The sequence below is a fragment of the Solea senegalensis genome, linkage group LG19, assembly GCF_019176455.1.
Source record: "Solea senegalensis isolate Sse05_10M linkage group LG19, IFAPA_SoseM_1, whole genome shotgun sequence".
NCBI lineage: Eukaryota > Metazoa > Chordata > Actinopteri > Pleuronectiformes > Soleidae > Solea > Solea senegalensis.
The window spans coordinates 14,698,467-14,724,944 of record NC_058038.1 but is presented as its reverse complement, the minus strand read 5'-3'; the positions used below and the strand labels follow the sequence as shown (position 1 = coordinate 14,724,944).

At 40.6% G+C, this 26,478-nt stretch overlaps 3 protein-coding genes and 2 long non-coding RNA genes across 8 annotated transcripts; 1 reads left to right on the top strand and 4 right to left on the bottom strand.

Moving 5' to 3' along the window:
* Nucleotides 1–725: 725 nt before the first annotated feature.
* On the bottom strand, nt 726–5,346 carry jpt2 (Jupiter microtubule associated homolog 2). The gene is made up of 5 exons (XM_044051808.1): nt 5,168–5,346; nt 3,423–3,574; nt 3,038–3,189; nt 2,265–2,301; nt 726–2,130 (listed from the first exon to the last, which is right to left on the bottom strand). Exons 1-5 carry the CDS (start codon nt 5,221–5,223, stop codon nt 1,895–1,897), a joined length of 633 nt encoding a protein of 210 aa, XP_043907743.1. The 5' UTR covers nt 5,224–5,346; the 3' UTR covers nt 726–1,894.
* A 1,192-nt stretch (nt 5,347–6,538) lies between these two features.
* cramp1 (cramped chromatin regulator homolog 1) lies at nt 6,539–20,495 on the top strand. 2 transcript variants are annotated; one of them, XM_044050426.1, is made up of 20 exons: nt 6,539–6,617; nt 8,259–8,635; nt 10,821–11,023; nt 11,192–11,345; nt 11,757–11,840; nt 12,031–12,079; nt 12,577–12,662; nt 13,212–13,335; nt 13,596–13,677; nt 13,885–14,796; nt 14,930–15,107; nt 15,401–15,573; nt 15,655–15,729; nt 15,834–15,912; nt 16,081–16,176; nt 16,565–16,728; nt 17,077–17,263; nt 17,443–17,610; nt 18,301–18,446; nt 18,720–20,495. In XM_044050426.1, exons 2-20 carry the CDS (start codon nt 8,260–8,262, stop codon nt 18,831–18,833), a joined length of 3,450 nt encoding a protein of 1,149 aa, XP_043906361.1. In that variant the 5' UTR covers nt 6,539–6,617; nt 8,259; the 3' UTR covers nt 18,834–20,495. The 2 variants fall into 2 exon arrangements, with proteins under 2 accessions (XP_043906361.1, XP_043906360.1); XM_044050425.1 differs by lacking the exon at nt 6,539–6,617 and adding an exon at nt 7,678–7,876.
* On the bottom strand, nt 11,307–13,906 carry LOC122784965. The gene is made up of 4 exons (XR_006362235.1): nt 13,840–13,906; nt 13,592–13,737; nt 13,157–13,382; nt 11,307–11,368 (listed from the first exon to the last, which is right to left on the bottom strand). It is a non-coding gene; the product is annotated as an uncharacterized LOC122784965 (long non-coding RNA).
* Nucleotides 15,868–16,645, bottom strand: LOC122784966. The gene is made up of 3 exons (XR_006362236.1): nt 16,506–16,645; nt 16,065–16,199; nt 15,868–15,921 (listed from the first exon to the last, which is right to left on the bottom strand). It is a non-coding gene; the product is annotated as an uncharacterized LOC122784966 (long non-coding RNA).
* A 553-nt stretch (nt 20,496–21,048) lies between the features above and the next one.
* On the bottom strand, nt 21,049–25,699 carry dhrs7b (dehydrogenase/reductase (SDR family) member 7B). 3 transcript variants are annotated; one of them, XM_044050430.1, is made up of 7 exons: nt 25,600–25,699; nt 24,622–24,825; nt 24,361–24,479; nt 22,984–23,194; nt 22,810–22,902; nt 22,547–22,699; nt 21,049–21,850 (listed from the first exon to the last, which is right to left on the bottom strand). In XM_044050430.1, exons 2-7 carry the CDS (start codon nt 24,770–24,772, stop codon nt 21,645–21,647), a joined length of 933 nt encoding a protein of 310 aa, XP_043906365.1. In that variant the 5' UTR covers nt 24,773–24,825; nt 25,600–25,699; the 3' UTR covers nt 21,049–21,644. The 3 variants fall into 3 exon arrangements, with proteins under 3 accessions (XP_043906365.1, XP_043906364.1, XP_043906363.1); XM_044050429.1 differs by having other exon boundaries at nt 24,622–24,812; XM_044050428.1 differs by having other exon boundaries at nt 24,622–24,790.
* Nucleotides 25,700–26,478: the final 779 nt, after the last annotated feature.

The window sequence follows — 26,478 nt, the reverse complement described above, 5'->3', positions numbered from 1 at the left end:
CCTGCATGATTCCAACAAGCAGAGCAAGGTATACCAGCGTGGCTACAACAGACATTTTAAGTTCAATTAAGCTGGCAAATATGTTTTCTTAACATTATAAAATATGATTATATATATATATTGCCAGATGCCACAGTGATGCAATCAATCAATCAACCAAAACACCATGAGATCAACTTTGAGTTTTATGACATCATATAACATATAATAGCCTGTTCAAGCTTACAGATTCCAGTTGTGTCTGCCATCTCAGCTTAGTTTCATTGCATACTTGCATGTGGTACCTTTATTTCAAGGAATATTTATCAATACGTAAAGTATACGGTGGCGTGGCCTAGTTGTATTTCCGGACTGCCTGGTGTCAAGCAACTCTTTTTAACTGCTGCTTGAAAGGGGAAATAAAGCAGTGATTCTAGTTTGAAGTTTGAACACCTAACAACTAATAACTTGCAGTGTGTGCTGCCAAAGGGCAAATGAGAACAAAGGCATTGGTGTGAAATGTTTCAAGAATTAACTACAAATCTGAATCCCACATGACATGGTAAGAACGTGACATCTACACTGGTCCAGAAAAAACATTTAACAAGATATGCGAGGTATTTCCATAAAAAACAACAAAACTACTTCAATTACAACCATTCCAAGGTGTAATCATTGAATGACACACATTCAGGGTAATGTAAATTGGACAGTATAGGAAAGTAAAAAAAAAAATTAACACAAGCTAAATGCAAAACACGGTTTTATTGCAATACACAGGATTTCTTTCTTCCGCTGTGCTCATTGCCTGCCAGGCACATCAACACACTGGGGACAGGCTGGCACCATGAATGTGCGTCATGAAGTGAGTGAAAAGGTGATTATCAATGAGCCCACCTAGACTCAGGTAGGCCACGTGCTTGTCCAGAGTTCACTGTCTTCAGCCGTTTTAATTTAAAACATTAACAGAGGCCTACCCCATGCAAACAAGAGGCATGTTCTCAAATAAAGCAAGCAATGAGGACAAATCACAAAGTACCTGCACACAATACATTCGCGTTATAATCAAAATGGAATTTCTTTTAAAAAGGGACAGAGAAGCATCTATGAGTAAATGATTATATTTGTCTTTGTTTGAAAGTCAAAATAACAGCATTTCCTTCAGAACAAAGTTTGTGCTCTGACAGCAAGTCATTAATTTGGACATATGTTGAAATAAGTGATAAGGCAACAAAGAATGCTTAGATGATATATAAGGCTTACTAAGTCATAACTGCCACACAAAAGGTTTAATGTCATCCAGTAAGGAAGTGGCAGCATGTAAAAGGTGGCACTTTCTGAAACATTTCACATATTAGACTGGTGACAGACGGCTTCACCCCTCCTGTCTGAAAAAGGTAAGGCTTTCAAACTAATTCAGGCAAGTGTCTGCGATGATAATTGTGCAAGGATTTTGAGTCACATCAGATCGTTTGAATCAACAATCATTTAAAGCTTCTTCTGATGCGTCAACCGTTTTTGAGATGCTAAAATATCAACGAAAAAACACAGTACAGTTACACATGCTGAAACACAAAAATGGCACAACTGTAACTGCAATATTGAGATTGGACAGAGTTATAGTCAAATAACTTGTCTGTTGATTTACCAGTAGGTGATTGTATAATTGCAGGATTTAGTGAAGAACAATATGCTTTGGAGAAAGAGCAAGGAAACAGACACGGGGACCAAAAAGTGCAAGACGTTGACAACATGTTTGAACGGGCACCTGAAGCGAACACAAGGCCTGATCTGTGTTAAGAAGAACAGGTGAAATAAACGCAAGGAGAGGCATAATGGAATGAGAAAAGAGCAACAGAGGATCAGACAAAGAAGTGTATGGACACTAACAGGGAGGAGCAGCGTGTTCAGCTGATCAGTAGAATACCACGCTGGATTTTCCTCCAGGTGGGTTGAGGACCCTGTTGTGAGAGCGAGGCCTAGGTCCAAGGTGAGGCTCGAGGTTCTTCAGTAAAGTCTCATCAGCAGGTGATGAGGAGGAAGAAGTGGGTTTAGGATCCGACACAGCAACAGGCTCTTCTTTAGCTGGCACGGCAGCTGGAGGGGCAACTTCTTCCTTCACTTCAGGCTGCCTGACCTTGGGTTCACATGCTTGAGGAGAGAAAAAACTGTTTTAAAGATCTGTCAATAGAAACAGCCCATAAAGTATTAAATCATTACCAAGAATAATAATAATAATAATAATAATAATAATAATAATAATAATAATAATGATCACATTTTACCTGGTAATTCAGGTTCAGGTCCCACACTTAGATTGTCCTGTGATTGGAAAAAAAAACACAATAGAAAATGTGTCTCAAATATTTCTACTGCATTTAGATGAAAGTAGCTTTGTCTGGACAAATTCTAACATGTGTTACTGGTGAACCTCAACACAATATGCCCTCTGTAAATGATCAAAGCAGCCATAGCTAGCACATGACAATTATCCATGCTGGGAGTGGAGCGACTGAGTTAGCAGCATTGAAATATTCCAATGATGAAAAGAAAAGAAAATTAAAATGTTTTCAGCATATACTATAATTTGTGTGAAAATGTTTCCGCTTATTAGCATGTTCTAAAAAAAACAACGGGGTGAACAAATCAAAAAGGATAATGTGTGTGTAACGTTTAATAGTCATAATATTAACGGGCTTTTAAAAAGTCCAAAATAAAATTATATGTAGCTGTAAAAAGCAGAAAAGCAACCTAAATACAAACCTAAAAAAAAGAAACAAAATTTTGTATAATAATATATTATGCAGTACATTAGCATGTTTTTTTATGTTATGTTTATACCAACACTAACACATTGAGAAAAATTACATTCTAAGTTACCAAATTGTGAAACTGAGTGGTTCTATTTTGAAAGCTTTTTTTGCAATACTCTAGATGCACAAACACTATTAAACTGTGTATTTGTGAAATAATTATTTTAAATACTCACTAAATAAAGAGTCACAGGATAAAATAAACAACATCAAGCAAAAATAAAATATATAGAAGTATGGCCTACCTTTGGCTTATTTGGGTGGCTTCTTTTTGGACTTTGATCTGGTGCACTACCTGCGGCTCCAAATCCAAGGCTACTTGTCCCACCTGGTGGTACAGGTCTCTGAGGTTGAGCAGCAGGTTCAGGCTCCCCAAATATTCCACTACTCTTCCCACCTACATGAAGCAACATCAAGGTATGTTACATTTTTCAACAGTAGACTCAACTTGCTTGACTAAATGGGATACAAACAAAACCTGAAGGTGGATTGCATTCAGGCAGAGAGAAGAGTGAAAGTGTTTATATTGGAAATGTCACATCAGTGTCACATTTCTACACCCTGGACATTGACATATGGTTGAACCGGTTTGCCACAGCATATCCGCTAGTTCTGACAGGCTGGTCTGACCTGGAGGATTGGAGCGTCTTGGCATGTTCTGAGGCTCCTCTGGTGGAGAAAAAACTTTAGAGGCCATTTTGTTGGGTCTTCTTGATGCTGCAGCATCATCTTCGTAGCCACCAAACAAGTTACTGGATCCACCTCCAGGAGGCCGCAAAACCCTACAAGATACGAGACAACTTTTAAGTATTATCAAGAATTAACCACCATGTTATGTGAAGTGGCAAACAGTTGTACTTGCAGAATAATATCACTAAATCGTAACAGATTGCATGTAATGTGGCCACACAGGGGTTTTTTGTAGTTGGGGTGGGCAGCAGCATCACTGTCACAAGGACCGCAGCAAGAAACCTGCTGTATGCAGGATGACACTGCACAAACTGCACGGTTGTTGATGAAACTGCACATATTGATTGTATTGATTAAATTATTTTGTGCATATTCCAATATTTTAGTCATTATTTGTATGGCCATGGAGTGTGTTTGTTGTTTTCATTTTATGCTTTTATGTATTATTCTAATATTTTTATTCCTATCCCTTTGTAGAGCTTTGGAGTTTGGGATCAATAAATTGTCTATCTAGCCATCTATTTATCTATAGGACAAAGGGACAAGTACATACTGATATAAGGTTTAAAAATCGTGCAAACACTGATAAGACATGCCATTGTCTTATAGTTTGAACTTAGATGTGTGAACTGTAACAAGTGATTGCTGTTTTAGATAATAAAACTTACTATTACAATGAGCAGGATTCTATCATTTTGATTCTTTTACTGAGGAGCATAAACCTTTTATCATTATAGTGAATATATAGTTAAATGTATAGTTAAATTTATTTGGCAGACATGAATATACATGTACATGAATAAGCATTCCTGCAAATGTACTAGAGTTATTTTCCATCTGCAGTCCCTGGACAGAAATTAAAAACAGCAAGATAAAATATAAGATACAAATGACAACGAACATACACAAAACATTGGTGACAATTACTCAATAATTATAAATAATAATCATTATGGACTGACTTGAAACAGTTATATCGTGAAAATGTTTTGGACATAGTTGCCAGATAACAATTTTAAAAACTGTCAAATAGGATAGTGGACACTACCGCTTTCATGCCACATTTATCAAATTGTTGGCAAATAAAACACGGGTGAACCTGACTGCAACTACGCATTTTAACTTAAGTCGACGCAAACAAATAGCAGGTTATGTGATTATATGCCCGGGAACGGCGCCATACGACTTAAACTCTTAAGGCCATACTTTAAGGCGTAATTAGAAACCACAACATGCACGAACAGGACTATTCAGCGTAGCCGACACAATAACCTAGCCAGAAAGAGGAACCTTGACCACACTTGACTCGAACAATGCGGCTACAACGCCGTTTTTGGCGAGTACAAAGAAGCGCAGTCTGAAAAGGACTTCCGCAGGCGCAGCAGACAACGCCTGCCCTGTTAGCTTAAAGGCTATTTCTTAAGTTTGCTAGCAGAACAGGCGTTATCGGCTAACTCGAGTTGAGTGTCCTGACAGACAGTCCGCGTAGTTAAAACATCACAAAGAGCAACGTTTAAAGAGATTACGTGGACGAAAGCGTGGTACAAAAATCTCCCCACATATGTCATGTAGTGTTAGCTCACATTGAGACGTTAGCAGACGGAGAGGCTGCGTACAGCTCAAAATACAACACTGTTGTCCACATCCGAGACACATAACCAAGCTACACCTCGTTTATTGTTCACCTGGAACTCGGCTTGGAGGCACTATCCAACCCTTGGAACGTGTTCGTCGAAGTCATAGTGGTTTTTGTTTTGAGCCTTCAAGTTTCCGAAGACCACTTCGTCAGATTGCCAACTGTACGGCCAGTGGATTCTTGCTGCTGCTGCCTGCGCCTGCTCAGCTGCGCCGTCACCGTGTAAAAGGAATCTCGCCCCGCCCTCTGACACACGTGAATATAACTGGTCCTCCGCCGAGTGCTGAGGTGCGTTCGTTTCACAACACTTAACATCCCTCCGGGGGGAAAAAACAAACTACAACGTAAGTCATTGCATGGTACACGTCACATTTCCAACTGCAAATCAGACACATCTGTCACGATCATAATCAATTCACAGTGGCGTTTACAGGCATTTGGAAGGGCAGGGGCGAACACATGAAATAGTCTCGAGTCCGAGACCTCTGCTCTAAGGACACCCTTTGGGACACGATCATGTAGGAATTATATAGAGAATTTCATAACGGCACCCTTTTTGATTGGAAAGCCTCCCACTGGAAAGGAAGTTGCAAGAGAACCTTATAGAGCACTGAATCTGGAAGGACACTCCTTTACAAACAATACATTTGTTTGTCCTTCCATTCTGCTTTGGAAACTACACATTAATGGCGGCCAGTAAGGCGCTAGTGTTTTTACCACTACAGAGTATGTTCGTGGGCACCTTGTGATTCAGTGGGTGTTTGATACAATTACCGTACCAGCCTTTTACGCGCTTACATGCTTCATAGTTATCTACTTATCCGGTGTGTGTACAATTGTCACATGTGGTGTGTTTGACCGGTTGGTAAGTCAGGGACACCACCTAAAATAAAGCACATATTTAGTCTGGATAAAAGGCTTTGTGCCATACTTTTGTATGTGCTTTCTAAACCGACCTCTAAAGTAATTTGCGGCCAGTCGTACATGTCAAAGTCTGATTCCGGTTAGCCGGGTGTTTTCGGCGTACGCCACGATGAATTCAAGCACAGTCCCGCCTGGTGATTTGCTGATCGAAATGTCAATTTCCTTATGGGCGGAATTAAAATATGGGTCGTTTAAAACCTACGTAGAAGCGGTCTAATTTCGTTGAAAGAACACTTCTTCACTGAACGAAAAGTTAAATGACGGAAGACTGAATGAAAAAAATAATTTTAAAAAGAAATGTATACGGCATGACAGGAAGAAAATGGCAATTGGTTCTCCTTTGGGCCTCTTCCTCCCGCAATTGGCGGAGTCCTCTGTCAACCAAACATTAATGAGCCTCCTCTTGTATTTCTGACCAATCAGAGGCTTTGTTTTGAGCCAAAGTGGGCGTGTCAAAGCGCGTGGACAATCGATCCGCAGGAACTGTCATCTGTGAACGGCTGGAGGGCTGCAGTCAGCTAGTGATGCTAGCCTGTGAATCGACTGGGAATACCATCAGCAGGCGTCTACTTCAGGTAATCAAACACTTTTGAGAATGTTACCGATCTAATAAACTGTTGAAGGTTCCGCATCAATATAATCTTCATGTCGCAGGAAGTTTTTGAAAAGTTATAGCTTGTTTTGACTGACCTAGCGTTAACGTTAGCTTACCAACAGCAGCAGCCATGCTAGTTACCACGTCAAGTATGTATGTGTGGAGGGAACTGTCACTACATGTAGTAAAAGTCATCACACCAAACGTCATGGTAACTTTTAGCTTCAAGAGCATACACTCTTGTCACAGTGCACTTCTAAAATAATGATCACGTTGTATTTCCTGCGATCGGACTACACTAAAACCACTCAGCCGCTAAAGCTCTTGACATTACAGAAGGGGACTGTGTGGATCACATCCCTGAATGTTGTCGTTGAGCTTTTATATTAACCTTTTAATTAAAGCGAATGAATATTTTACTTTGATTTTACTACGAATATTTTACATGTTTTACTATGAACATGTTCTAACTGTTTGCAGACGTACGACATGATGAATGCAGGAAAACATTCTGTTCTTGTTGTTGGCTTTGTTTTGCTGTCATTCAACTGGAATGTCCATAATTGATTATCCATAAATGAATTAGTGTAAATTAGTGATCAGTGGATAACTGATCTCTCACAGACTTTATTTAAGTTTGTGATGTTCACAAATCATTGTTCCAAATGTAATGCAGCCCATCTTGATGTGCACTGAACATATACGAATCTTAGTCCTGATTTTGATGTTTGTTTAAGAATCTTCATGAGGGAATGAAGATGATGATTTATGCAATTGAAAAGTAGTTTGAAAGCCTCAAAGGTGTACGGAGTGTGTATTAAATAAATGTTTTGTAGGCATAATTTCTGCAGTCGATGGTGACGTAGTGACAAGCAAAGTCCACTTGCTCGCAGGTTAATATAGCTGTCTATAGTTATCCTTTTAAATGGAATCATGTCACGTGTTGCTGTAAATGCGTCGCCCTTGTATGCAGTAAATAATCCACATTTTCCGCCGGTTTTATAGTGTTTTATTTCTTGTTGCAAAGAAACATTGAGTAATGTTGATGCAGATAGAAAACAGTTGAACTGCGCAGAGAGTTCAGCTCAGTCGAAGCTGGAGCAAGGAGAGGGCAGAAAGCGGAGAGATCGGTGTCGTTTTTTATTATGCTTAATTTGATCAGTAATTGTCAATCTAACCGATCGGATCCATGGTGAAGAGAAAGAAGACGTCGCCCACCACCGAAGAGTACGAAAATGGGTAAAATTAAATGTGAAATTAACACTTTATTTGGAGGTCGAATGCAGTGAGGGCTTTTCGTTGTCGTTTCTGCAGGGCGCTAAACTGAAAAGCGCTCGCATTTGAATTTAGTTGAAATTTAACACAGAATGTTTGCCATTCGAGCTGAGAGACACTCGGTAAAACACCATCGCCTCTTACTGAACTTATTTTGGTGTTGAACATAATTTATTTGCAGACATTAATTGCATATATTTGGCGTTGTTTTGTCGGGACTGGAGAGGGGATTTGAAACAAACAGCGGCGGCCATGTTGAGAGACAGTGAACGTCGTGTTTAGAAGTTAATTTTTCACATCGCTTTGCTCTTAATGTGATCAAATATGCATAAATGTGTTTGGGCAGCATGACACCGGGCTCCAGGGAGGGGATCGGTGTCGATGGGAGGAGGAATCCGTCCAGAAAGCCCGAAGGTTGCGACGAGGAGGAGAGCGGAGAGCAGGCGAGCGAGGAGCACAGTACAAAGGGAGACGACGGAGTGGAAATTCTTAATCCATCAACCACGGCTCTCAGCCCCGGTTCAACCCCGGTCCTCCCCGCCTCTCCACCGAACCGAACCGGGCTTGGTGATACCCAGCAGCCCCATACATCAGCGGAGTCCGCCCCTCAATGCCACGACCAGCATCATTTTCTCCGATCAAGCGTTCGACCTCCAAGTAAACGCATCCGGAAGGATTCAATCGGCTCAGCCATCAATGGACATGGCGGGGCAAAATCGAAAGGTACAGTAAGTGATCCGCTTGGATAAAATGATGAGTGAGTGGACAACTATGATCTACTCCGATTCTTACACTTTCTAAATCTGTTGTGGCTAGAGCGAAGCTGTTTGTTGTTGTTGTTGCTGCTGTTGTGTCGTCTCTGAGCCACTGGCCTGGTTGTTGTCTTTTTAAATTTTATTGCTGGCTGCTCCAACCACATTCACTAACCCACCCAAACACTTGTTTACAACGAGAGGAATCACAGAGGGGAAACTGATGTTTAATTAAGGATGTGATCCGACTCTTTTAATTCACACTTTCTTTGAAACTTTAGTGTTTGTTCATATGTCATTATCAACAGAGTGCAGGAGAAACTAGGAAGAGCACTCAGCTTCAGCAACTTCGGCAATGGTCATTCAGTTTCTCAGTGTCAGGCACTCAAGGAGTGATCCTTATCTGGATCACCATCAAAATCTAATAATTTATTCCTTGTACCACAACCTACATTACCACAAGTTTTCATCAAACTCAGTTCTTTACTTTTAAAACTGTGTTGACCACAGAGAGACAAACAAAAACAAACGTCCTTGGTAAAGGGAATAATTTACAGGTTTACAGAAACTTCAGTTTTCCAGAAAGGTGTATTATCATTATTATTATTATCATTATTATTATTATTATTATTATTATTGTTATTATCATTATCATTACTGTTATTTATTGTTTTTAGGAAAAAGACACAATTAAAATGTAGATGAGATTTTACTGCCTTCATTCAGTGATATGTCAATTTTATCAATTAACTGTTTTTTTTTTTTTGCTGTAACATGCCACAACCAAAACAGCCAAAAATGATTAATGATACTTGCCCATTGACCTCAAATAAAAACTTACATTTTCATAGCACATGATTGCAGGTCATCTAGATTTGTGTTCTGTTCTGCTGAAGCTGTCTTTGATTTGACAGTAAGGACAAGGAACATCTGAGAGGGCACAAAGATAAAAGTCAGGCAGGTAGCAGCTTTTTCAGCCGACTGTTTTAATCCTTAGTCATGCCTGGGATCTTGGTGTGTTTGCCAATGTAATAATAATATTAATAATACATTTTGAAGCCAATAACAATATTGCGTTGATGATATCATGCATCCCGACTGAACAGTAAATAATTGCTATTGTTAACACACAGACCCACGATGAACACTATCTGAAAAGGGGCTCAGAGCAGTGCACCCATAAGAATGCGTCATATTCCAATAGTTGTTGTCCTGGGTCTCCAGTTCATACCCTCCTAAAGTAAAGGTTGGGTGGGCCAGTGAGGTGGGGCAGCAGCATTAATATCCTTCTTTTAATTTGTGTCACTGAAAGTTGTACCTGTTTAACTTGTGCAAAAGGATTTTGCATTTGCATACACAATACATTATTCCTGACTGGTTTCACTGCAGTTTTCATTTGTGTGTAATTATGCTGCACTGTAGCAACACAGTGTTCATTTTTTTTGTTCTTTAAAAATTCCCTTAGGTTTACATTTAACCGAGTTAAACATGCACAGTGTGTTGGTTTTCTGACATGTGCGCTAGTACATGTGGTGTTGTTGGAAAAGAGAACAAGACCAACATTGTTTCACCAAATGCATTTAGACTGACTAGTTAACCAAGGAAGCTCCACTTATTTTAACATGATGCTATATTAATGCACATCTATTTTAAAGGAGACACATTTAGGTTAGTGCTCATGAGCCACACACATTTTCATTCATAGGTGAAAAAACCCATTAGCTGGAAAGACTGTTGCCTTAAAATTACGCAGTGCTGCATCAGCAACAGTCTTACTGTTTGTGTTGGTGCCTCCTGGCATTGTGCTGTGTATGTGCTGGAGCCTACCATGAGTTAGTTTTGGACCTGGGCACTGTAGAGCTGACCGTATAGTGGCTGATAGCTTTTCCTGTCGCCTTGCCAAACCTGAACCACAGAGAGTGGAGCTCTGCAGGGTGTGCTCTGTGCTGCCAGCCAATGGCTGAACTTTGCATCTTCTCAGCAGCTACACAATTTTAAAACTACTGTAGTGTTTATTTCTCATGCTTAACAAAACAACCTGTCTGACACTTTTGACCCAGTCCTTACATTTCCAGTTGTCTGATATTCAAGTTGTGTTCTCAACAAATATTTACTTACTGATGGGTTTGTGGGCTTCTTGACTCTGTGTAACACAGGCACAGAGAATGGCTCTTCCTCTCAGGGGGCAGTGGGACAGTCGGGGCCTATTGCGAGCTCCACAGTAGGAGTATCCAAGTCCTCCAAGGGCCAAGGGTCTACTGAGAAGGAGGAGCAGGCTGGTAACCAGAAACGGGCCCGTCGACAATGGGAGTCTTGGAGTGCAGAAGACAAAAACAGCTTCTTTGAGGGCCTGTATGAGGTAAAGTGTTTTGTTAAATAGTCATTACTTTATAACCTTTTCATTAAATGCACCCATCAAAATATTTTAAGTTTATCTTGGGACAGCACGGGACATTTGAAACCAAGTTAAAACCCAATTTCATGGACATCATTTGACATCTCAAACCTCCCCCTTTTTTGTCTCCAGCATGGAAAGGATTTCGAAGCGATCCAGAACAACATAGCGATGAAGTACAAGAAGAGAGGCAAGCCAGCTAACATGGTGAAGAACAAGGAGCAAGTTCGCCACTTTTATTACCGCACCTGGCACAAGATCTCCAAACACATTGACTTTGCCAATGGTGAGCTGTCTTCAATCTTCTTCCTACATAAGCAGAGGGGACATTACAGAAGCTCTTTGAGCATTATTTATTATTGAGAGTATCAATACATCACATCCAACTTTTATTTATTTTATTTTTTTTTACGCCTTTAAGTCTTTCTCGTCTCATCCATTCAAAACAAAGCCTTGTTATTTTCAGATATTATAAATTGTTTAGTCACTGAAATAAATAAATAAATAAATAAATAATTTTACATTTCCAACCTTGTAAGCCACAAAAACATATGTTAAATAGTCTCTCCAGATAAGCCTGGGCCTTTTCCCCTACAAAACTCTGTGTCACTGTCGTGTTATCTTAACGTTGCATACACATTCCTGTTAGGCCACTGGTTACAGCAATGTTGTGACTTGTTGATCTTTTTTTTCTCAGTGTACTCTCGAGTTCTGAAGAAATCCTCTCAAGAACTGTATGGTCTCATCTGCTATGCTGAGCTGCGCAAAAAAGTTGGAGGACGTAAGTAACGGCAGGAAACATTCATGAATGTGTGATTTATTTGATGTTTTCGCGTCAAGTGTTTTCATGCTGTAGGATCACGACACATGGGATGTGATTAAATGCTGCACGCTCCCAGTCATAGGGGACAGCTGTTCCTGCGGGAAGATTCCCTAAACGTCTCTCTGGTTTTGTGTTTTGTCTATGACAGTAATGGATGATAAGAACGTGGCGAAGCTGAACGAACTGATCCAACAAGGGTAAGTCTGCAGTGAAATTGATCAAATGCATAACCCAGTTTACTTTTACAACCACAATTTATTCAGTGATCCGAGTATAATAGAGGATGCTACTGTTACAGATGAATGCTTTCCTGTTTAATCAGTAAATAGCAATAAATAAATGTAAGAAATTGAACACTTGAATTAAATGTAAACATTTTTTTAAGTGTTTTTGTAAATGCACAAATCTGGGATCTACAGTAATCTAGAGGAGTGTTCAGTCTCAGTGACTGAAAGGAAACAATGTTGAGCCAAATACAGGAAAAGTGCATTAGCAGCAGTGATGCTTTCAAAGTAGACCACTAATATCACCTGGAAGGAAATTTCCGAAATATAAGTATATAGAAATGATATGGTATTGTATAATGTCTTTGTAAAATGTCTTTGTTCACATTCTCTCCCTCACCACCAAATGGTGCGATGTTATACAGAAACGTTGTCCTGAAGTTTATCTGCTGCTCTGTTTGTTTGACCAGGGCCACGACTGTGCGCTCAAAAGGGAGGAACCTGCGAATCAAAGCACCCATGTGCCGCGCTCTGAAGAAACTTTGTGATCCCGACGGTGAGACTCTCGCACACGTACATGCAAACTAAATCAAACATCGGCACTGAACAATTAAAAAAACCATGGTGATGTGAAGCGTTACTTGGGGAAGCGTTTTCATTTTTTGGCAATAATAATAATAGCAATGTGAGCTAGTGGTGTTTCCATGGTAACTCTGTGAGAGCAAAGTGAGGAGGTGGAACAGGAGGGAGATGATGGAGATGACTCGTCAAATTGACTGCCATTGGCCCCTCTATTCATCATTATCCAAACTTCTAAAAACCCTTTAAATCAAGAAGGGAAAAAGCAGTTTCATTGCCTGCTAATCCGCTGGGTTTGAACATTTGCGAGAGAATACACAACTTGTAATTTACACTAAATGTAGTGTTACTTTGGAGTTGATTGATCCTGATTCTGTCTGCTACTGTCACACCATTATTTTTGTTATTATTTATTAAAAAAGTGTTCTCTGTATGTTCCTAAAGAGCTCTCACTCTTTAAAAACACCTTACCTTTCCACGAGACATCTTTGTTGTCATTTCTCACTATGTCAACGTGTCCCCACAGGAGTAAGTGATGAAGAAGACCAGAAGCCGGTGCGTCTCCCCCTGAGGGTGGCAGTGGAGCTCCAGCCGCGCAGTAACCAATCCTGGGCCCGTGTTCAAAGTTTAGCCCACAATCCACGCCTCAGGTCAGGCTTTAACTCGTGCCAGTGGTTTCGAAAATGGTGTCTGTTTGCTGCAGCATCACAGGATCAAAAGATCAGCCTAAGAATACCTAAGAAATGTATATGAAAAACTGTCAGGTGAAATGCTTAGTATGCGTGTATGTCATAGTTGAAATCTATGGCTAAAATGTCTGTATTTCAAGAAGCATAAAATCTAAATTATGCTTTCCAAAGCAGTCTGGCTCTGTCTTACAACAATTGTCATCAACTGTTTTCTTACCTAGAATGGTGGTGGAGCTGCATAGAAAGGTTTCCAGCCTCATTGAATATTTGAAACAGAAGTGGGCATACCAGGACCAGCGCATTGTATCCTTTAACACATTATGTTGTTTGCATCTCTGTTGTGCAGTATTGATCCCATCACAGCTGAGGAAAGGGAAAAAAATATAAGTAGTAGTAGTAGTAGTAGTAGCAGTATTTCAGTTCATCATTTAACATTTAAACATTCAATTCTTTGGAAGAACATACCTGTTTCTATCAGTTATGTTTGAGTCTTTAACACCAATGTTTCAGCTTAAGAGTCTCAAGGAGCGAGAAGCTCTGGAGGGCAGTCAGTCCAGCACAACCTCCCCCGGCAAATGCCAACCAGATGAACTCCTTCTCTTCCCTGCTGAGAGCACCACATTGACTACACTGCCTGGTGTGGCACGTGTGGTTCACTCCAAGGCCTCCTGCACTGTACACTGGCTGGAGAGTGGCAAGAACCGACCAAATGCAAAGGAATTGCCAGCTGCCCAGATCCTGGGCATCCACACAGCTCCAACATCTCGGACTGGCACCAAATCTGGACGTGGGAGTTCTGCTGCAGCTGCTGCTGGTGCTCCAGTGACTGTGTTAGGTGATACTCGTCGAACTGATCCCCCTAACCTTGAAACTTCACCAGACAGTTCTGCCAAAGTAGAAGAGAAGAGGCCTGTGTCTGTTGCCGCATCCTTTCAGCAGACGGTGGCTCTGAGAGAAGAAGGAACTGAGTTTGCTCCCTGTGGTGGATTAGCTGTAATCAAAAGCACAGAGAAGTTGTGTAGCAGTGTAGAGAGCTCATCTGAGCAGTGCAAAGAGGAGCAGAATGCCAGCACCTCCTCTCCAGAGGCCAACCAGACTCCTCCAACCAAACCTTCAATGACTGTCCCAGAGGATGGAGTGTCGCAGAGCCCTGCGTCTGCAGCCAAAGAGCGGACTGTTGAGCAGATCAGGGAGGAAGGCTGGTGTGCCCGTGACGCAGAGAACGTCACCCTGGCTGAGCTTTACCTGATGTTTGGAAAGCCTGGGAAGCTGCAATTGGAGTATGAGTGGCAGCCTATCACGGCTCCTTCCAACAACCAAGAAGACGGACAAGCCATGGCACCAGCTAAGCCTAACAGGATGCATCATGTCTTGCGCTGCCTGCTCAAACTGGTGACCACTGAGGTCAATCCTAAACCTTTGGTAGGGGTTAACTTCTACTTTTCACATTGTTATTACTAGTTTGTTAGTCACAATGTCAAGTTTAAAAGAAGCTTTTTAAACTTGTTAAGTATGTTGAACAGGTGGTGTGATTAATGTGTGTCCTCTCCACTAGGCCCCGGATCTGTGTTCCACAGCCATGTCACCTCTTAAAACCCAACAGGAGGAGCAAAACCAGACACTCACTCCTCCGGGAAAGGGGCCCATAGCAGGTGTTCGCAGCCCCAGCTGTGGCCGGCAGCAGGCCTCTGTCCGAGGGGCCAGGTCACACCTGGTCAACACTGGGGTCTCAGGTATTCGTGAGTCTCTCTCCTAGACTCTAAAGCTTTTCTACAGGCTCTAAATATGCATTCACCTGTGATGTAGCCATTTCCCTGCCCAGGTTGTGGTTGCAGACATGAGTAAAGACAACTAATCTTTTTCTTTACTTTTTACTTCTTTTTTGAAATCTTAATTTTACACACAGGTCAGATTTGAAGTACTTTGTGTGTCTTTTCCTCCCAGATGCCCATTGGCTATATAAATTATATTCAACGAACGACCCTTCCTTCTCTCATAACATTTCTTATTTGCCACGCCTCTTCAGGTGGACGCTGCCTTGCGCGATCTCTACTGGGGTCGGCAGCGGGCTGTGACTCAGAGGGAGGTGTTTTTGCTGTACCCACCACGCTGCCTCCTAACAGCTCACGGCACAACAGAATGTTCTCTCCCAACAAGGAAGCGGAACTTGCCTTCAGACAGCAACTGGACTCGATCAGTGTATGTCATTTTTTTACACACTAGTGCAATGACTACATTTGTGAAATGTTCACATGAATTTATTTTATTCCCCTCTTATAGATGCAGTCAGATCTTTTCCTTTCCCGACAGAGAAAACCTCGGAGCAGACAACTCCGTAAACCTCTTGTAGTTCAAGTAAGTGAAGAGTTTTTTTTATATTGGTATTGAAGTAAACATAATTTATTACTCGTTGCCTTGTTTTGATAGACTAAACATTTTATTACATCTTGCCTGTGTAGCGAACACTGCTGCCCCGAACTACAGGAGACACTTCTCCGCACGTCTGCTCCTTTTCCATCCTCTCCAACTCCTCTGCAGGTACAATTGCTGGTATTGAAAGAAAGTAAAACGATTGTTATTGAACAAAGACCCTTGAATAGGTTGTTTTTTGTGTGTTTTTAATTGGTAACACAGTCTGCTCATGTTTGTTTATACATGACTTAATATAATTCAACAAGAGCTAACCTAACCTTTTTCATCCCTCAGGAACTGGATCTTTCCGGCCAATCCATACTCGCCCTGCTCCTTCGCCTCGCTCCATCGTTTCCAAGGTTTCAGCTGCAACCACCAGTCAGCTCTCCAGTATGTACTGTTTCCCTGTTTTACTGAAACCATGTTGAATGTCTAGATTGAAGCCTAAATATAAACTGTACTGTTGAAGGTTTCACTTTGAGTATCAGTTACCTCAGACAACCAAAGAGTTTACTTCTCAAATACAGTTATTAATCACAAATAATCTGCTCCATTGCAACTCACTTGGTCTAAGAATCCTGTTAAAGCCTTATTACATGACACTAACAATATTCTTACATGAAGAGTAAATGTAATCACTATGGCTTTGAATCATTTCAGCTTTGTTCTAGGCTACATGAACTCACACCTCATTGTATGATTAGACTTTTAATACTTACCATGTATGAGCCAATGTGGGGAAATCCTTTGCGTGTCTAAACTGTTTCTGCTCTTTCAGGTGCCATTGATCTGGCAGCTAAGTCTGCAGGCATCATTCCTGGTAGTCCCTGTCGGAGTGTTGACTCTCCCTCTGTGGATAACGACAATCTGCTCACACCCACACCCACACCCACTGGTGATGCCGAACCAGACCCACAGCTCCTCCAGCAAAACGTCCCAGAGGTCAGGAACAGTAGTGGTGGAAAAATCTGTGACAAAATGACTCATGTTGTAACTAATAACCAAGTAATTTAACAAGGCCTCTTGCTATTAAATGTAATATTCATTTTGTCAGATAACAGTTAATTTTATTTTTTTTTTCCAATGGACATCTGATCTGATCTGATATTTCCCCCGTTTTAAGATGTAATCATTCCATCTAGCTTTTTCCATCCTCGTCGAGACCCGTCTGCCCACATTATAACACTTTAAATAAATGTGAATAATTTATGACCACACTGCCACCATTTATGACAATTCTAGGAATAAATATAGCCGTCCCATAATGCATGCCACTTGTTCTTTCCTCAGAATGGTTTGCCTCCACCGTCTCCTATAGCGATTAGTGGTGGGGACTCGCTCCTCGCTCCACCCAGCGTAGCCTCGCTCCTGGACATCTCTTTGCCTGGGCCGCCTGAAGAGGCTCTAGCCCCCGGAGAACCTCAAACACACATCAGTGACTCCATCATTGAGCTTGCCATCAACTCTGCTCACTACGGTGCGTGATATTCATCACCGTAAAACCTGCAAATTGATTAGAATCGGTAAAAAAAAAAAGAGCAGGGTTTTGTGTTCTAACAAGAGATTTACAAGTATTCTGTGAACTATAAAATATGACGACATGCAACCATCCAAGCTACTGACCTGTCTAATGGCTGTTTGTCTTTCCCGATGCAGGTGAGGAGACGGCTCTTTCTCCAGCCAAGCTGAGTAACAACGACGGCTCCAAACTTTTAGCCTCGTCTCCCTCAGTCAGCCCGTCCCGAGGCTGGATTCCATCGCCCAGCCATGACCCCCAGTGGTACCCAAGCGATTCAACCGACTCCACACTGGGATGTCTTCTCTGTAAGTCTTTGCCCGATCCACAAACAATCACCCATAGTAGCTCTACGGAACTCCTCAATTTGGGCCTTCACTCAGCATGACTCCAGCAGCGTTCCAATTCCTGAACCAGTTTCTAAATTTGGTGCGTTCACGCTGAAAAAGAAAATTGGTTTTGGAACCTGAAAAGTTGGGTTCCCAACTGTCACAGCATCATTAGGCGTGTCAATGTCAGCTGTAGACAAGAGGAAGAAGGAAAGAAAACATACAGGGACGACATGTTGAAGGAAACTAAGCACATGCAGTGGTCTCCGTAAAAATTTCCTGAAGGATTAGAAGGAAAGCTAGGAGAAGCACAATGTCATTGCCATGTTCCACCGTCGTGGTTACTTTTTTTTGACGTAGGGCAGTGGAACTTTGGTGGTGTTTGACTGGTGTAAACGTGCTGGTTTGCTGGGGTCGCCAAACTAGAACCTAAACAGGAACCATTTTTTTCGGAAGAGTTAGAAATAGGAGAATATGATTGATTTTGTGTGAAATTCTGAATACTGAACAATCTTGTACCATAGGAAAATCAAAGCTTATTCAAATGTACCATTAAGCAACACACAGTAGTTATTTAATTTATTTGAGTAAGCCTTCAAATAAAACCTTCATCCCCCCAAAATACTGTCTGTCCAGTTCATAGTCTCTGTGTCTCATTTTACCTTTCAGCCAGCATGGTGTCTCCTGAAAAGGTGAGGAGGACCAACCTTACCCCCTCTGGCCCCTCCAGTGGCACAGCGTTGCTTGGACCTAGCCTCCTGGACTGCAACTCCCATGATTCCTTTCAGTCTCGTGGCCTTCCTGATGTGGCAGAGGTACGTTTTTGCACTTTTGACAGTGAGAAATAAAGAATTTGAGTATTTGTGGAAGACAAAACAGCGACGATCTCCACCTACATTCTGTATTTCATTCAACACAAACTTAAAGACGGGACAAGTTGAAAGATATGACAGAAATGGACAGATGAGACAATACATGAAATCCGAGACAGACGCACAGCAAACCTGATAATACTACACAGATTTTCTCTCTCTGGCTACTGTTACCTGTGGCTCTTGTACATGACAACTCTTTGACTGGGTTTGCAGATGGACTCTCAGCTTGCTTGTATGATGAGTGAGAGCAGCGTGGACTACATCGCTCGCTTCAATGACCTGGCTCAGGAGCTGGCTGTGACCGAGCCCTCCATCCCGCCGCCATGAGGAAGAGAGGACAAGGCCATCTGGAAGATTGGGCGCTGTGCGGCTAGAGATTAAGTATTTCTTCGGTGTCAAGACCGTTGGTCTTCTGATGGATTTACATCAATCAAAGGACAGTTATGGAGAAGGAGCAGCCTCTGAAAGCCATCCCTGCCCTGTATGTTTAAGTGCAATAATAATGGTGAACCTTGACCATTGTTCAAAAGCGAGTTAAAAGAAAAAAAAGGTGAAATCCCCTTTAAAAACAAACACTTTTGAAAAAAAATGTGTTGACAAAACACAACCTCATGTACAGGAAAACACAATGCCATATCTGAACATAATATTTTCACTGAGCTTATGTCTTTTCCTGATCTTTGTGTGTGTGTATGTGTGAGCGTGTGTCTTCTACTCTCAGCTTGACCCCCAAAATGTGCAAATCCTCCAAAATGTGCAGTTAAGGTTCGTAGTCGGTGGCAAACAGCTGCTGAAAGAGGATTCTAGTAATGTCAGTGAGTAAAATGGTCTTTTCACTTATTACAGTAAATTGGAGCACAACAACACAACAGAGCAGGAACGAGGTTAAATCCTCTGCTCCTGCCCCTCCACCTTGTGTTTTTGATTTCACTCAGTTTAGTTATCTGTTTTTGGTCAAATTTTCCATGTGTATGTTTGGAATCAGGTTTTTTTTATTTCTTACATCCACATGCAAAATGGCAGCTTTTTTTGGTTGATTACATTTGAAAGCAACTCCACAGATGAGATCATCTGCAGCTATTACATTTGTGATGTTGTGCTAAAATCAAAGTCCATTTCCAGCCACGTTGTTGCATCTCCATCACGTTTAATGTAGGTTTTAATAAGTAAAATGGCCTGTAGGTTGTCTTGATGTTGCTTTAACAGGTCACAAAAACACATCTTCCTTTTACAGACATTAACTTTGAGTTGTGGTTTCTCATTCTTACACATTAATGATGAAGCCATAGGTTTTTGGTTTAATTTTCCCCCACAATGTGACTATGTATTCATTTTGAATACTAAAAATGTCTGATACCTCTATAAGTTGTTAACATTACACTCCAATTTAACACCACAAGAGCAAGCAGTTCAGAGTTATGTAATGAAATCAAACACTAAAGGCAATAGTTGACACTCCACTAAGTACATTTGCAGTCGCTAATTAATCACCAGTAATTATGTGACTGACTGGTTGCATTTAAAACATCAACAGCCTGTTGATTAGTACTGATTCTGGCTAATGTTGACAATATTGATTTAATGTGTTCATCATTCCTCTAACCTCAGCTGCTCTGCATGCAATGATGACTCGATGGATGTTTGTTCTATTTCACGTAGTTTCAGTGTTGTACACTGGGACAACATTTGTTCCACGTCACGTCCAGACTCACCGCATTGACTCTCTGAATTTCACATTTAAGCAGCGCCATCGATATGCAGTATTTAAAAACATCTTTGCCTCATCAACATGTTAAATTGTAGGAGAACTCTGTTCATTCCACAAAATGTCCGTCTCCTTCAAGCACCTTTGTGGCTTTGACTCTACAATGTAAAAGCGCTTTTTTTTTAAAGTAAATTCGTTGATAAAAGGTCTCATCTTCTCACACTAGAAAAGAAACAATGAAGATGATTCTTATTGAGGAATAAACAGCAGGTTTTGTCTTTGAATCTGGCACGTGTGTGTTTTTATTTTCTGTTTTAAAAGGATTTATTTGTAAAAAATTGCAATTCCAGTATTCACTGCGCTTTTGTAAGATATAATGTAAATTTATTTGGACTATTTATTGGTGACATTTTTGAAAATGTTTTCTGTTTAAATTAATATTAAGATGACATCTAAAAAGGAAAACCCTGTTATTTTGTTTTATGTTAAGTTTGTAAAAGGTGTTTTTATTCTCTGTATAAAGATAGTTATAAAATCAGTTTGTGGCCTCTTGTGTTCACTGTGTCATTTGGGATGACACCAGTTAAAATGGAACTATTACATGGACAAATGTGGTGTTTGGGTTATCTTTAGTTCAAGGTTTGTCATATTTTCCAGAGAAAACAGAGTGGTTCACCTGTTGGCCCCATCACGGAAAATATATTGTCACCTATCAGAACAACACAACTTAATTAACTGAACAGGATGTAAGAGACAGAACGATAAGATTTGTGTTATGATGTTGCATATCTGGACTGCAGTAAAGTTATTAAGTGTCTCAATCATACTAAAACAGACTTAAAGATAAGCAGTGTAATTTAATTCACTTTCAGGGAGGTACTCAGTAAACTGACACAAATACATCTCTATTTGGTCAAAGAATAACAGGTTGTTATAAAACCTGTTGTTATGGGATATGTCCTCTGCCAAAAATAAGAGAAACATTCATCAGATCCTGCATTTTTCTGGATGGTGAAGTTCTCATTCATCACAGTCAACATCAGCAGGCCAACTGTCTTTATGTTCCCTCAAAATGTGATAGGCTGCTTTTAGAGAGTGGGACTAAATACTAAATAAACACTGCTGCAAATTAAAAAGCATTTTATAATGTACATAAACCAAAATCCCTGGTCATGCAGCATCCATGTCAATACAGTTAGTACTGAAACCTATCATGACGTCATTAAGAATTATCGGTTCAATTCTAAGCTGTGATTATAAGGAGAAGATCAATTCCTTGGAAGAGCAGAACTAGGGTCTGGTCAAAAATAAAGCAATAGATAAACACTCAGCATACCGTAGGTTCTTTCTGTTACAATGTACAGTGCAAATGGTCCATACCAGTGAAACTGCGCTCATGAGACACTGGTCCACACCTGTCTCTCAATTAGTCCTCATTCTTCTTTCGGTTTCCTCTCCTTGCGAGCACGAGAGGCCATGAGTTTGAAGAAGAGTGTGGGCCACAGTGTTCGCAGGTACACGGCCAGCGTGGGAAGCGGAGCTGCTAAAACGACGTCTTTGCTTTTTTGACGGACAGCCTTCAAAACAGCCTGAGCCACATCCCCGGGATCTCGACCCATCGCTGTGGTTTTATCCATAACTGAAAGAAGTGTGGCACAAACAAGAAATACTGCATCAGTGTCACCTGGGAGTTATCTCATTAACTAACTAAAAAGCTTTAACTCTAGGCACGAGGACAATGCTCTTTTTCATCACTTTCATTTATTCATTTCATTACGTTTTAGCTACTTCATTTAAATCACATTGGTGTTTCTTATACGTCTTGTTTTAAGGATTTTCATGTCTTGTCAAGTTTTCTCAAAAAACAACAAGGAAATCAGAGACAGCAGACTTTATCCAATTCACGTAAATATGGTCATATTGGCAAGTGCGGAAACAAACAGACACACAAGCAGATCTACAGTATCATAACAGTACAGTAGTGTGACACCCAGTGGACAAATCAGGAACAACAGTGCAGAAACAAAGACAGACAGACACACACACACACACACACAGAGCCACTCCATGGGGTGAAGTAATTACTGAAAGTGATGACGCAAGACAACAGCAGAGAAATACAAATACACATATACTGATCTGATGATTGATTTACCCAGGATTTTATTGGTAATTCTAACTGGAAATACTGTAAAAACAATACATACTGCCATTTTGGTGAAGTGTTCAAGCTATTTTTGTATTGTAGAAATGAAAGACTATCAAAAATGTGGTCACACATATTCACACCTCGTCTTTAATATAAATGATGCAACTCTCATTTTCATTGCCTCACCTCCATACTTGGAGCCGTCCCCAGTGACAGCATTGACCGACAGATTGGTTCGGATGTACCCAGGACTGACCACGGTCACTGGAATCCCATAGCACTCCATCTCTGCCCGTAAGCAGTCGAAGTAAGCCTGGGTGGCATGTTTGGAGGCTGCATCTGGACACAGAGTGGACAAACCAGAGTGCTGCATCACTTCTCCTCAACCTGAAAATAACATTCCTGAACATTTATTTATTATTGTAAATGAACAAATAAATGAAATATACATGCTGATCTGTATGGAATGGCGATCTTGCCCTGGATGCTGCTAATAACCACGATGTGGCCACTACGTCGACGGACCATGGAGGGCAGGAGAGCTGTGGGGAGAGAGGAATGAGTGAAAAAACTGCTGACACTGTAAATGCATTTGTTTTTTTTCCTTCAACTAACTCACTCACCCTGAGTCAAAGCAACGGGTCCGAAGTAGTTTGTTTCCATAACTTCCCGATGAACTGAAAGATGGGTATCCAGTATGTCCCCACGGTAACTGATTCCAGCGTTATTGATGAGGACATCCACTTGTCCATAACAATTCAGTATCTGCTCTGCAGCTCTGTCCACTGTGGCTGTGTTGGCCAGGTCAAAGGTCACAGTGCTGGGAGTGTACGTCTGGTGTTGGAAGAAGACAGAAGTGACATGACTGGCCGTGTCGAGGGGTAATCCAGGAAATATTCTGCGGCGCGCGTCGAAGCTTGTTTCGATGACATATGATGTCTGAAGCCTCTCCGGCAGGAACGTACCACGTGATTGGTTAAGGAAGTGGTTTCAAAATATATATACTGTCAATTTATTCCATTCCGTTCAAACAGTATACACAAACCAATGATGTTATTGTTATGACCTGTTTAATTCTTTCTGTTCAGTAGAGAAAATTAAGCCTCAAGACATTTTGTCCTTGAGTGAAGCAATTTGATGGAAAGCTTCAATGCTTCAAGACACTTCATCTCACCATCACTAGTTAGTAACTCAAGCTGTTTCAAATCATTGCACCTCAAATAAGGCTAATTCAAAGAGAAGAAAAAAAACAACAACAACAACAGTTTCTTCCGTCTTTGATTTTTTGAAAAGCTAATGATTCAGGAATTGGAACTTCACAAAAGGATTGTCTCAGAAAATTGTGTTTTTGGTCTGTCGTTACTATGGGAAAGTACACTGATGCCCCAATTAATGACTCATTTTTTAAATGATAAATTAATCCGCTGACTACTTTGTTAGTTGGCCGACTGATAATTATGGAAAAACAATGAAAGTCTTCGTGTGGTTCCAAGCAACACATTGTAGCAGTATCAAGCGGTCACATTTGAAAAAGTGGAGCTTTGGTGTTTGAATATTGAACAACACGCTCAGTTTTTCTGCTTGGAATACTCTCCAATCTAAACTCAAAATGACAAAACTAATTTCATTTGAAGATTTTCGCTCCATCTTAAATGACATACAAAAGGATTCCATTGATCAGTTCCTGTGTTCTTAAGATTGGTTGTACATTCACAACTCTTGCTCTTTAACTGTCAACCTGTTTTGCACTTTCAAACCACTGGTTTATTTTATTTTAATTTTATTTAGGCCAGGTCACCCTTGTAAATAAGATCTCAATCTCAATGGGTCTTTTACCCGGTTAAATAAAATAAAGGGACCTTTGTGCATCTCTAACTCTCACTAATTTCATAAAATATCTCTAATATTGCTTCTTAAAGGCTGAAAATAGAATATATATTTTTGTCAACCGAGGGGGAAGTCAAAAGCTGATTTATCAATAATCGTTCTCGTATAAACACCTTCTTCTGTGTGCCAGCTGAACTTGCTGTGAGCTCCTGGACCACCTGCTGCAGACGGGCTGCATCTCGGCCACACAGCACAAGCCGCGCACCTGCAGCGTGGAAGACCCGCGCACACTCTGTGAAACACAAAACACACCACTTCTTAATCTTAAATAAATAAATACTAATAGCACTTGAAATATGCCACTGTCAATCATCTTGCTATTAATTGCTGTAAATCAGTATGACTGGTGATATAGAAATGAAAAGGAGACCAACCTTTGCCCAGTCCTGATGTGGACCCTGTGATGACCACCACAGCATCCTGCAGAGCAGCTCCTGGCCTAAGGCGGACCAGGACCCGATACAAAAGCAATACAGCACCTGCTAAAACCAGTGGCAGCAGTCCTCCGCCCATGACTCGCTCCATGACTCGCAGTCCTTCGCCCTGATACACAAACACACACTAGCTGAAGACAGAGGCTGAAAAGACTTAGGTTGAAATTTCCAAAACACCAACATTAAAATTCACAGCGCAAACAGAGCGTTTCCTTTTCAATGTATAAATACTTAGATCCAATATATTTTATATACCTAATTTTTACCCCTTACTTTTGGTGTTACAGTGTATACAGTTTTATGTTTCCTTTAAAGACACAACATAAGTAATTTTTTTGGTGTTTTGGTGTATTTTTATTCCAGGCAACAGTCTAGTTTTGGCCTGTGATAATTTATGTTGATGTGAGAACGTACTTGTTGTGTTCTTGTTTCAAAATTTTAACATTTTGAAACCCCACATTTTCACAAAATTGTAAATTTAAAGTTGTTTTTTATTCATTTTATTTCAAACACTCAATATCTGTTTTATTTATTAGCCTACTTGCGTCAGTGGCCCAACTTAAGATATTTAATTTTAATATGAGAGGTTATCATAAATGTAGCTTGTTTCGCTCGTGAAGTGTAATAGATTTGTGGAAAACTGGGGGGCCCACAACAGCATCTTTCATATAGTCCCCACAAAAGTAGACGAAGCTAGAAACGGCCCTGGCTGACCAGCAGGTTTGTGTTCTTGAAAACGTGTGCAGTACAACGCTACGACTACAAACAATGTAAAGCAGGTTAACTACACGCACGCACGCCACAACAGTTGCACTAACGCTAGTGAAAGGGGAGGCTAATGCTAATGTTAGCTCGCTTCAGCTGTGTAAAAAGAGTGCCACTAAGTCGAACACATGTTTATTTAAAGTTGTTTCTCACCTGAGGTGTTGCGCAAACCGCAGCGTGGGTCAATACCTGGGCTAATGTAAGGAGACAGCTACCGAGAAACACAGATCCGGATACCGATGGAGATACTGGTTATTCGCTGCTAGGAATTATGGGAGTTGGAGTTTCGTTTTTGCCTTGAGGCTTCTCCATGGGCTTCTCCCACATACTTCTCCTTTGTTAACTACGGAAGATTAGGGCTACATGTGAATTGTTTTGAAAGCAAAATTAAAAAAACAACAACAACAACAACAACAACAAAAACAGAAAATTAAGAATTTTGACTTTAATCTCTTTTTTCCTCAGAAAAAAAGAGTTTCTCAACAGGTTTTCTCCAGAGTATTTGATTTAGTTTTGACCAACACACAGCATCCGGAATGGTTTGGATGACTTGACCCAAGACCCAGGAGTTTCTCAGTGCAGTCATCAGGAAGAAGTAAGGCAACCAAAATAAACATACAGGGTACATTCAAATGATTATTATTGTTTATTGTAGTTAATTATTGCTATTTTATTTCATGAATGTATCTTCAGAAACCTTCTTTGAATTCTTATCTTCCTTTCACAACCTTTGTCCATGACAGATTTGTCAACTTCCATGAATGCAAACAATGTAACCTTTTGATTTTTGATTTAATGTATACCTTTTTATATGAGATGACATGACAAGGGAAATTTTGCTAATGCTTAAACAAAGTTAAGGTGAAACAGGGAGGGGTATTTCTTTTTTTACTGTAACTTCTAATGACAGAAAAAATACTGACCTTTCATTCAGCCAACCTGATTGAAAAGTCTTAGATGTAATGACTGAGGCATCATAAGTCAGGTTCTGTGTTTGTGTTTTTTCCTATTTCAGACTACAAAAAAAGAAAT